This window comes from Oryza glaberrima, chromosome 3 (genome assembly GCF_000147395.1).
Source record: "Oryza glaberrima chromosome 3, OglaRS2, whole genome shotgun sequence".
NCBI classification, from domain to species: domain Eukaryota; kingdom Viridiplantae; phylum Streptophyta; class Magnoliopsida; order Poales; family Poaceae; genus Oryza; species Oryza glaberrima.
The window spans coordinates 15,199,102-15,211,029 of NC_068328.1; the positions used below are offsets into that span (position 1 = coordinate 15,199,102).

An 11,928-nucleotide genomic window follows, 5' to 3' on the forward strand; every position below is an offset into this window, starting at 1 on the left:
GTGAGCTCTGGTGATGAACATGGCCGGTTGAGTGCGTCAAAACATGTACCCAGGCAAAGGGGTTTGTTTTCTTTTTTGTTGAATGCGCAAGAGGGAGTGCAAGAGAGAAGAAGGGCGCTATGGGTGCGGGGGAGGGAGAGCGCGCGTAGTAAGGTAGGATAGGACGATTTTTTTTTGGGGGGGGGGGGGGGGGGGAGGGAGAGATAGGGTGCGTCGGGAGGAAGGGAGGGAGGCGGAAGCGGAGGCACACGAGAGGTAGGGAGGAATGCGGCCCGGGGAAGGAGAGGACGGACGCAAATCTCGTTCAGAAGCCTTACTTGTTTTTTAATTAATTAAGTATATAGATATACATATCGATAGCTAGTCGATCTTACCGTACGTACGTTTGCACGGTGAAAATAGTGTTAGCTAGCGATAACATCTCATGCATGTATACCGTCGTTAGTCCACCTCACATAGCGCAGCCATGTGCTTACCTAGCTAGCTAGTGCAGTTAAGGCAATTTTATTTAGTTTTAGGGGCTCGAATTCTACATATGACCAGTGCACATTTCAGTATTATTTCACGGTTTAATTTGCGTGTGATTTCATCCTCATAATGAAATATCCATTGGTGTCGGAGCTTGTTATTTAATTTATGCCGACGCACGGAACGGAATACAAATTAAACTAACTAAAGCAGATTGGACTGAAAGATCAAATGAAATGTTCAATTAATCATGCTAAGCTAGTTGATACAGATTGACAAGCTAGAATTAATCTAGCTGAAATTAACATACATTGACACGACGTACTAATGCTAGAAGGAAAAGAAAACACGACAAAAGTTGAAGAAGAAGAAACACAATACGTACAGAAAATAAAGAGAGTAAAGAAAAGCTACAACACGGACAACACAATACATATATTACATGCAATAATAACACTCACGCGGTGACTAATTAATGCACAGACAACCTCTCGTCTCTAAACTTGGTAATTCAGAGCTTCTTCTTCCCAGCTGGGCCATCGATCTTGTTGACGAAGGCATGGCCGATGCCCGGGCTGTGCCCCGGGTTCGTTGGCCGGACATCGTCGGCGTCATCGTCGGCACCATTGACGACGGCGTGACCGATACCTGGGCTGTGCCCCGGGTTCGTCGGCCGGACATCATCGGCGTCATCAGCGCCATTGACGATGGCGTGATGACCGATACCTGGGCTGTGCCCTGGGTTCGTCGGCCGGACATCATCGTCGTCGACGTTGCCATTGATGACGACATGATGACCGATACCTGGGCTGTGCCCTGGGTTGGTCGGCCGGACGCCGCCGGAGGCGCCGACCATGGGACCGCCAATCTCCGACGAGGGGGACACGGCGCCCTCGACCACTCGATTGCCATGCGATAACAGGTATCTCCTGATCTGCATTTCAGAGGTGATGCCATCGTCGTCAGGCAAAGGCCTGCCCTGAGAAGAAAATAGCTGCAGGGAAAACACAAGTATAGCTAGCATAGTGCAAATGTTGGACACATTCTTGTTAAGTGCCATTTTACACGCTTAATGCAGCTAAGCTAGACTGACACTAGATTTATTAGTAGCTAGTAATATAACTATAGCTAGAGCTAGAGGCTACGTGCTACTCTAATGGACTATCAGAGGTGTGCTTAGGTGTTTGGTTGATGCATATTCCATGCCCTCCTAGATCTTTATATAGAGGCCGCCGGTTCGTGCATGCGCATGGTTTATACACACAGGGCATAGGGTTTTAATTCATGACAACACAGTAGTACTTACATAAAATTGTGCAACGACCCTTTCAAGTACATAGAATTTTTTAATGTGCTCTGCAAAGATAGATCAGATCACTTTAACATATAACAAATGTACCAAGTCTTCATTCTAAAATGCAGACAATCCTGCCGAAATGAAATTCTGAAAAGGGAGAGAGAGAGAGAGAGAGAGAGAGTTAATCTTCATTGCATTTTCTTTTTATCTTTTTATGTTTCCCCAGTGATCAATGAATTTAGATTTCAATGTTTGTCGGATTTAAATGGTGTAATTTTTATCGTAGAACTTTGCATGACCGTTTGCATTGTATAATAGTATTATGAAATACGCATAATCAAAATAAATAGGATACATTTGCAAAACATTATGTGGCAAATGTTATGTTCGAAGTACGTATAGTTGTGATATACTTTATACGTACAGTGAAACCAATATTATGACTTAAATTTCAATTTTTTCGATAACGACGAAAAAAATGTTACATTATTTCCAACCTCTGCTCTAGGGTGTCCTTAATTTCTTAAAAGGTAGCTACGTACGGTAGGAATAAATTGACAACATCACCAGCTATATAGTTTCAGTTGACATATATTGTTCATGACCTTTTTTCCCAATAATATGCATCCATGCACATATTTTTGTTATGAAATAACAAGAAGGATCCAATCAACCCTGTACTAAACTGACACTTATTTTCTCGTTATGATCATCATATTTACAGCCCGTTCTTTGTAAAGACATGAGCTAGCTAGCATAGTTAATATTGCTAAAATCAAACACAACACAAGAATCAAGTACACACAAGACTAGCCATGTGAGTCCATGCATGCATGGTCCTATACGACCGATCTCCTTTTGACCAACAGATTTTCACATGAGACCTGCTTTAATTAATTACTAGTGCTTTTGTCGGGAGATCATATAGGATATTCTATGTTGATGCCTCAACTATAAACCTAAGCCTTTTATTTATTAATCACTTCCGGGCCAATGGGAAGGACGTAAAGTAGATCGCTTTCTATAGCTAACAGTTAATTAATATGAGCTTTACAGTTTAAACCCTCCTAATTAACTATATGATCAAGTGTCTACCAACATATAGTGGTATATATATACCTTTCCCTAACTTGGTATCTGTCTAGCATCTTGCATATTCGATCACTAGCATCACCGAGCATTCACTTGGCATTGTAAATTCATGCATGCTAGCTAGCTGCATTGCATACTCCCAAGTCCCAAACCGGAGGGAGTACTAAAATAACAATTACTCCAATTAATAAGTTGAATGCGTGAATTTCCCATAGATTGTTCCACAAGTCAATTACGATTATGTTTTGAACTATTTATACGGCCAGGGATAATCATTGGCTACATACTACGTATTTGACTAAAAAAAAGTCTAAACTTTTAATTTGTTAGTTATACATGCATGTTACTCGATTTTTTATTTTTTTTGGGAGAATTGCATGTTGCTTGAATCATCTATTAACTTATTAAAGTAATAGAAAAAAGAGTCTTTGCGTTCTCGCTCTCATGGCCTAGAAATTCTCCTATTATTCGGAGAAAAATAAAAACAGAGTCCATATACAAATACAATTAAAAATAGCTAAAATTCAGAATTAGAAAATAATAAATATTGGAAAAGGAGACTAGAGCCCATACCAGTATACACTTTCATATATTTTAATAATAAAATAAGAAAAACATATATACTATTATACAAGAGAAAATATAAGGATTCTAGTTGTGCAATCTGCGCGGACCACCAGCTAGTAGTTATTAATATGTACTACTAACAATTAGGCTATGTACACAGCTCGTATATACTCCCTCCATTCTAAAATATAAGGCACAACGACCCTTAACCCAAATACCAAGAAATAATTATTATTATCTCATAGTTTGGATTGCCATAATAAATATAATGTATGCACCTAATAAAATTAAAGATCTTAATGGTGGATGATTTAAATAATAATATTTTAGTAGAAAAGAGGTGCTAATTAATGACATGCATGCATGCACGCCTTATATTATGAAACAACTTTTTTAAAGTAGTTGTGCCTTATATTATGGAATGGAGGGAGTATATAACGTATCGATCTCTGCTGTATATCCAATGAACTTGTTTGTCCGGCCATCTCTGACGATTTTGTTGACCTATCAGAATATCTGGAGAAGGTGATCAATAGGTAAACCCACCTATCGATCGACCATGATCTGCATGCAATTACTTGAGAATATGAAAACCTAATTAAATTAATTAGCTAGTTAATTAAGGAGATAGAGATCGAATTGTGCTGCTCATGGCCGATGGAGAGCATCTGATCGATCTACCCAACAGAATCAAAGATACTAAAGTGTACAACAAAGGACAATGCAAAGCGAGGGCACACAGTCCACGAAAGAATCTTGATATGCAAGCAGTTACTATTGGAATCTCCCGGCCATACGGAAGAGGTTCAAAGTGAATCTTTGAATTAAGATTCCTTTGCTCCAAACTGAGGAGAGCTAGCTAATTAATTACAGCAAGTTGGTACTTTCTCTGCCTGAACTGGTACCACATGAAATAGCTAGATACGTATAGTATGTAATATGTGTTCTTCTTACTTTTATTTAGGCTAGATAGAAAGGTGCGTTTGCCCTTCATGTCGCTGAAGTGTCGTTTGTTAGAGCAAAAGTAGTTGCTCTATAATATATTGACTAGTAACTATTAGCTTAATTAGGACTCGAGATCAGAAAAGATAATGATGGCTTTGGCGGCTCTTTGCGTGCATTTAGGGCCGTTAATTTGATGCAGACAAGGATGGCTGCAGGCTAGATGGCAAAAGTGCCAGCGGTTTCATGCTGTCGTTGTCTCTGAATATACTCTCGTATAATCATATGCTTCCAACTACAAAGAGAATATACGCTTAGAATAAGCTGATACAGCAGTTAGAGTTGTGGCGGCTATATATATAAATTTAATCACGCATGTGAAACAACTTTAGATTTTTGTACTAGCTTAGTACACCACTATATACCAAAGTACAATTTTTTTTATTTTAAGGCTTGTACTTTCGCGGGTTTAAAAATTAGTTCGTGCCAGAGATCTGTCAGTGCGTTAACTAAACTTTGTGAACTGTATAGAGTAACTTAAAAAAAGTGTATCGCCTACACTCTCTCCTAAAATAAAACAAACCTATAACTGAATTGGCATATACTAGTACAACGAATATGGACAGTCTCCTATCCAGATTCGTTCTGCATAGTCTCCTGTCTAGATTCGTTGTACTAGGATATGTCACATCGAGCCTATCTAGATTCGTTGTATTAGGATATATCACATTCAGTCGTAGATTTGTTTTTTTTAATGGAGGAAGTAAGTATTGGCTATGAGTTGCAATAGTAGGAATCAGGGGGGATCGATTGATGAATCAATTGATATAGTACTAACTAACACAAACGAGAGGTTGAGGAGAGACGGGCGATAATGGTGGTGGCATTCACTTTGTAAAAGCTAGCAAAGTTATACAAAATTATGTATAAGCTAGACAAACAGATTATTTATAGCCCCCTATCACCTTGTATATTATGATTCGTTTTTATATTTTTGGGGTGGGAAGGTAGGGTACAAATAAATTATATATATGATATATATAATTAATAGTATTGTTTTACAAGATAGAAAGATAATGTTTGTGTGGCATGCACTACTACGAAAATCATTTTTATAGATGGCTAACTTGTGTTTGTAGAGAAAGTTGAGCCAACTGCGTGCTTCTAACAAAACGCCCGTCGTAGTTGTGAAAAGCACCGCCTGTGAAAATTAATTTCTGGCCAACCACCTCTTAAAATGATTTTTAGCACAAAAAACAATAAAAATACAGTTTAGATATCTCGGTATAGAACAATTTACAGATAAACATTAGCTATTCATGCAACTCACCAATCAACACAATCATGAGAAATTCAGCAAAATTCAACAATTCCCCAAGTTCGAGCTGCTAGATTGAAACCAGAAAAATTTTCAATACTGCAAAAGAGACCTCAGCATGAACTTATATGCAAGTGCTCGCGACCGTCAAGTTCAGTCTTGGAACCATCCCTCAGCCTCGAGATAAAGGGCACACAGCCCGCACCCATCCTAACTCTGGCTGCTCTCAGATCAGAGAGAGAGAGAGAGAGAGAGAGAGAGGAGAACAGAGAAATAACAAGAAGGTGCCTTTGTCACATCATTGCGCAGATCTTGCCCTAACTGTCTTCCACTGCTCATAGAGGCTTGAGATCCTGTCATCCCCATCACCGTTGCATGGCGGGAGATGTTGATGTAGGTGGGGGAAGGGAGGTGTGTCAGCATAGCTTGGAGAGGGAGGCAGCGACACAGGAGATCCGGCCCTCCCACACTTCCGATAGATCTAGCTCTTCCGTGCATCTGTCTGAGCCACCACCCTCTCTCCTGGCAGAGCATCTGGGAGAGAGAAGCAGCAACGTAGCTAGGAGAGTAAGGCGGTGGACCAACCTCCAGGGAGCAAAGGACGCCAGATCTGCACCGGAATAGAGAGATATAGTAGAAGATAGGGGGGCAACTGTCGATGACCTCATCCCAGTCGGCTAGTACAATCGAATCCACTAGCACCGAGGCTTGGGTCACTAGATCCCGTGGCCCTAGCCTAATTGCTGGAGGATGCGACGGTGCTTGTGAGCTCTGTCATGATCGTCGACTTGACCTCTCTACTATTGTGTTGAATTGCCCCCCCCTGGCCCCCTCTTCCCTCCTGGTCAGTGGGGCCTATGTACTTATATTCCTTAGTCTGTAATAATTGGTTTGGACTTTACAGAGATAATCTTGGTATATCTCGATCTTGTCCATGTAGGTCTTTAGTGTTTTACTCCTAATATGTTAGACAACCATGTTCTATATTCTAGAACTCTCCTAGATATATCCCTTTCATATACATCCTGTCTTAATTATCGGGTATGGTATAGGATTTCCACATACAAAGTTATTTCCATATTTGAGGGCTGCATATTATGTATTTAGAACATCGACAACTATGGCGCCATGGCCCATGGTAAATAGATCAGCACAAATCCATCTAGTAATGGCGACAGTGTCACTACTACAGGACTTCCTATTGGTGCTGGTTGAAAACCGAACATAGGTGTTGGTTTCCCAACTAGTACCAATTTGGGGGCACCTTTGCCCGTCCGCATAGGTGTCGGTTCTAGAATTAACACATACAGAGATTATAGATGCCAGTTCTTACTATATAACCGCTAACTTTAGCTAGGTTCCATAAATAAAAGAAAATGCATCGAGCAGTAGCTCCTATCCAAAAACATCAACCCTGTATTACGTTTGCTCACGTCACACCATCGCTGGAGAAACCAACCGAAAGTAGATTAAGAACCCACAAACAAATCCAAATCAAGGACATCAAGACTATTGTTGCTAACAAGACAAGGCAAAAACAATAATATATCATAAAAAGGAGGCATGAACACACGGACAAATCCAAATCCAAATATCCCAAAATGCCCCCCCCCCAAAAAAAAAGAATTTCCACACACTGTGCTCCTCTCCGCTACCGAGATCAGCTTGACGGCGTTATTATGCAAACCGCCATCATCGCCGAACGGATCCGCTCAATGCTTCCATCGTGGAGGCCACCACTAGCCAGACCTACTCGAGGATACCCGCCGACCGGATCACCCCCCGGATCCGCTGGAGGATGTTGTTTCCCTCAGACCGGGACTGGTAGGAGGACGAGGGGCAGCAGCGACACGTGGGCATCCCACTGCCGCCGGTTGCCGCCACAACCTTAGCGTCCCTAGGAAATGAATCAGTCGACAGCGACAATACGGAGCTTTGCGCCACCCGGTTCTCTCGCAGTGATTGGGATTAGGAGGAGGAAGTGGTGGCGAGGGAGTTTGAGGGGAGGATATTGGAGTTGACTTGCGACAGCGTCGGTGACGACGGATAGGGAGAGGGAGGGGGAAGGGGATGACACCGGCGAGAAGGAGCAAGGAGCAGGAGGAGAACTGGTGGGCGAGATAGAGAGATGGTAAAGGGGATAATGCTGTGGAGATGGGTGTACGGGTGTGGATAATGACATCGGTTCGGAGGCTGAGTGGATAAGGATGGATCGAGCTAAACAATCCCCGCGGGTCGATCGGCTCGGCTCAGTTTTGTGTGGGTATCAGCTTTTTTAAAAACCGGATACTATAATATATTATAGTTATCGTAGTTTAATTAACGTGGACCTATAATATATTATAGGTACCATTTCTTTTGAAAAACCAGCACTTGTGTATTGACGTCAGTTTTCTCTAGAACAGGCACTTAATTATAATTTCTCAAGTGTTGGTTCTATTTTATTTTATCTGTGCAAGTGGAAAAAAATAAAAGTCTATAGGTGTCAGTTTTAAATGATTCGGCACCTATAAATCGATACCGATTAGGAATTTAGGAATTTTATAGTAGTACATCTTGGAAGGACAACGATGTGTTTGTGTTTTGACTGTGGATATGTTTGACGTCTCCCATCAAATTTATGTGTAATAAAAATCTACATAATATGCTTTTTTACATAATGCACATCAATAATATGTTTTTAAAAAATTGGCTGTACATGTTGAAAAATCGTTAATTTAAAAACCTGTTCGTAAGTTACCTAGTAGATGAAACAAAACAACCAGCCATATTGCATGAACTACCCAAAGCAACATGCGACGCATAGGCTGGCGGCGCGCACGTGAATTGTGGCGAGCTGGCACACGCGTGCGCGCCGCCATGCGCCTTAATTAACCCAGACTGCATACATGCGAGCATGTGGATGTTAGTAGGAGCACGATTCTCGAGGTGGAATATTCCCTGCATGCGCTTGAAGCACCTTTCGGAGGAGCGGCAAAGATTCTCTCATCGAGTTAGGAGAGTAGTGAATTGCTGATACGTACTCCCAGCCGACACTTAGTATATGAGTATGACCTTGTCAGGTTGATTCTCTCCTACTTTGGCCAGATTGACAACTAATATTGTCAACCTAGCTATCAACAGAGACAAGTTGTCAATGCATGGAGTATATGATTCTTGCAGAAAGTTAACAACGGAAGTTTTATTAGGCCCTGTTTAGTTCCCAAATAAAAATTTTTCACCCTATTATATCGAATGCTTGACACATGCATGGAATATTAAATATAGCAAAAAACTAATTACATAGATTACACGTAAATTGCGAGACGAATCTTTTAAGTCTAATTGCGCCATGATTTGACAATGTGGTGCTACCGTAAACATTTGCCAATGACGGATTAATTAGGCTTAATAAATTCATCTCGTAGTAGGCAGAATCTGTAATTTGTTTTGTTATTAGTCTATATTTAATACTTTAAATGTGTGTCAATATATCTGATATGACACGTTAAAAGTTTTCTGTTGGCGAACTAAACAGGCCCTTAGATGAACCTGCCAGTGTGAGAGTATTCTTTCATTTACCGTAAACTCTGGAATATGTAATATACTCAGTGCTCCATTAATCAGTTGTTTCTCTTTTCAAAAGAAAAAAGTCACTTTGATTTAATTTTGCACTTAGGTACTTTTTGCCAAATAGTCCATGGGGCAAAATACTACTCTCTCTACCTCAATATAAGTGCAAGATGTCTCACCAGATTTATAGTCTTATGAAATGTCACATCTATACTATGTTGTATTTATATTGGCACGGAGGGAGTAATTCACTCTATTCGTTCCTTTTAACTAGCACAAACAAGTTAAGCATGAGCTTAAAAGATTACTATGTCATCATTAAAATGTTTAGAAAAAAGAAGGATAATGCATGAAAAAAAATAAAGAAGTGGGAGAGTACTTATTGGTTTAGTGTTAAAACAAGAAAAACGATCGAATGGAGAAGTATAAAATGGTCTGGACCCTAATTAAAAAGATATTATTTGTGGAAATTTTTTTAGCTAAAACTACTAAAAAGGCAAACAATTAGCAGCTATATATACTCAAATGTGCATAACTTTTAACCGCAACTAATTAAAAATTAAGATAGTGGGCAGGGTGTTTTCTTCAGGTACTTTGAGGTGTTTTGTCGCTTGTCCTGTCGAGAGATGACTAATTAAAAAAGGACCAAAACTAGACAACCAAACTTTAGTATAAATATATATATTCCGTAACAAACTTGCCGTTGTAACTGCTGGGTGTCGTCATGTATGCAGCATCAGTCCACAGTTAACAGTCGTAGACTCTAGTCAAACTGGTCAAGCATGCATGCATGCATGCATGTGACAGGGCTATTGACGCTTCTTGTGGAGCATCACTGCTTAAACTAACCATACTGATCTGTACTTCTTTTCTGTATTTGTCATTTTTTTTATAGAGGATCGATCTGTGTAAGCTTATTTAATTCCTGGTCAGGCACTTTACTAGAATTTCATTTTTGTGTGTTATGTGTAGATTATTAATAGGACAAACCGTATTCTTCTCAGTTTATGATTTATCATTGTTTTCTTTTCATATAGTGAGTGACTGAGTGTGTATACTGGGTGCTTAATTAATTATCCCAGGGAACAAAGGTAAGTTCTGCAGTTATCTTGTAAAATGAAATAAATGGACTTATTTTTTTAGGTGATCAAAACTAACCTGCATCATTTCAAAAAAGTATGCATTTAATGTTAGCAGATATATATTTGTATATATGCATGCATAAACTAATGTGTGTGCTGATCGAAGGCGATTAATGTATATCTCGTGTGGTACTGTGGTACGAATTTTCGACCACATTGATCAGCATATCGAAGTATACTCTAGTACTATGTGAGTACTACAGAGATGACTTATGGTATGATCATGCAGGATTTACCGTGAGAGAATTCCTTTTCCATTGCATCCGATCTTATTTTAACGGCATAGTACAATTTTTAGGTCTATAGTTTTTTTTTATTCTCCTCCATGTGCTTGACAGACTGTAATTCCAATGCAAACTATATAGTAATTGTAATAATATTGAATCGAGTACTATTCATAGTACCTGCTTTGACGTACATTTGCTGTCCAATTTCCTATAAATAGGCATGGAGCATAGCAGGTTGCATTCATCAGAACGTAGCTTGAAGCTAGCTAGCTCTCATCTAATCAGTTCATTTTGTTCATCTGTTCGCCTTAATTTCTCTCTTTGTGAAAATGGCCCTAAACAAGTCTTCCAACAGTATTAGCAAAGCTTTTTTCCTTGTGCTAATTATTCTTGCCTCTCAAGTAATGCTTTCTCATGGCATACCTCTTGAGATGCATAGGAGGTACTTATTATCGCATGCAGCCGATGCAACAAAAGGGGTGATGGAGGGAACAATCACCCCTACAGAAGGTGAAGGATTTGCTGGGGCAAACGACGATGTTCGCCCTACTAACCCGGGCCATAGCCCGGGGATCGGCCATGCTTTCACCAACAACAAAATTGGGAGGAAGCTGCTTCTTGCTGCAGATGATGTTTGATATGAGGTAGCTAGCTAGCTGTAATTTGCTGACTCTCTCTTAATTAATTAGGTGTTTCCAACTTTCATCTGATGTATTTAGTGTCAGGATTGGATGGCTAGGTTTATCTCCTCATTTTCCTCTTGTTTACTTTGGCAGTTAAGTGTAGAGGTTTGATTCCCCGCAAAAAAAAAAGTGTAGAGGTTTGATTATTGTTTTTTCAGATTATTGTACTTCAAAAATTAAAGAAAAAAACTTTGCTTGTGCCTTTTCTGTTACTTGGCAAACAGTGGCGAAGCCACCGTAGGGGCCAGGGAGGGCCAACACCCCCCTAACCCCTATGTGACCTCCCCTCCCCTCTCTTCTCCCAAGGATGATTAGCACTTATAATCTAGCTATTAATTATATCATTAGTTACAGATGAGACTAACTATATAGGATATAGGACAACTGACTTATGAAATGACTTAGCTAACTGATTTATCATTTTAGAAGTGATTGCAAGACTCCAATTAATGGAACAAACTGTTCAATCATCCATATATTAAAAATATTACTGAATTTTAAATTGGCGAATCATGATATATGGGTTCTTGTTCTCTCTTGTAGCTAATCGCTGTAACATGTATGATATCGAGTTACCGATCATGCATCAACACTATAAAATCACTGTTCACTGAACCTTAAGTGAATTACCACGTCTCGT

At 39.9% G+C, this 11,928-nt stretch overlaps 1 protein-coding gene across 1 annotated transcript; it reads right to left on the bottom strand.

Moving 5' to 3' along the window:
- Positions 1-732: 732 nt before the first annotated feature.
- LOC127768956 (precursor of CEP9-like) lies at positions 733-1,642 on the bottom strand. The gene has a single exon (XM_052294625.1). It carries the CDS (start codon positions 1,526-1,528, stop codon positions 980-982), a length of 549 nt encoding a protein of 182 aa, XP_052150585.1. The 5' UTR covers positions 1,529-1,642; the 3' UTR covers positions 733-979.
- Positions 1,643-11,928: the final 10,286 nt, after the last annotated feature.

What these genes read in the sequence shown, in the direction of transcription:
- LOC127768956 (XM_052294625.1), bottom strand. Translation starts at nt 1,528, where the DNA reads ATGGCACTTAACAAGAATGTGTCCAACATTTGCACTATGCTAGCTATA.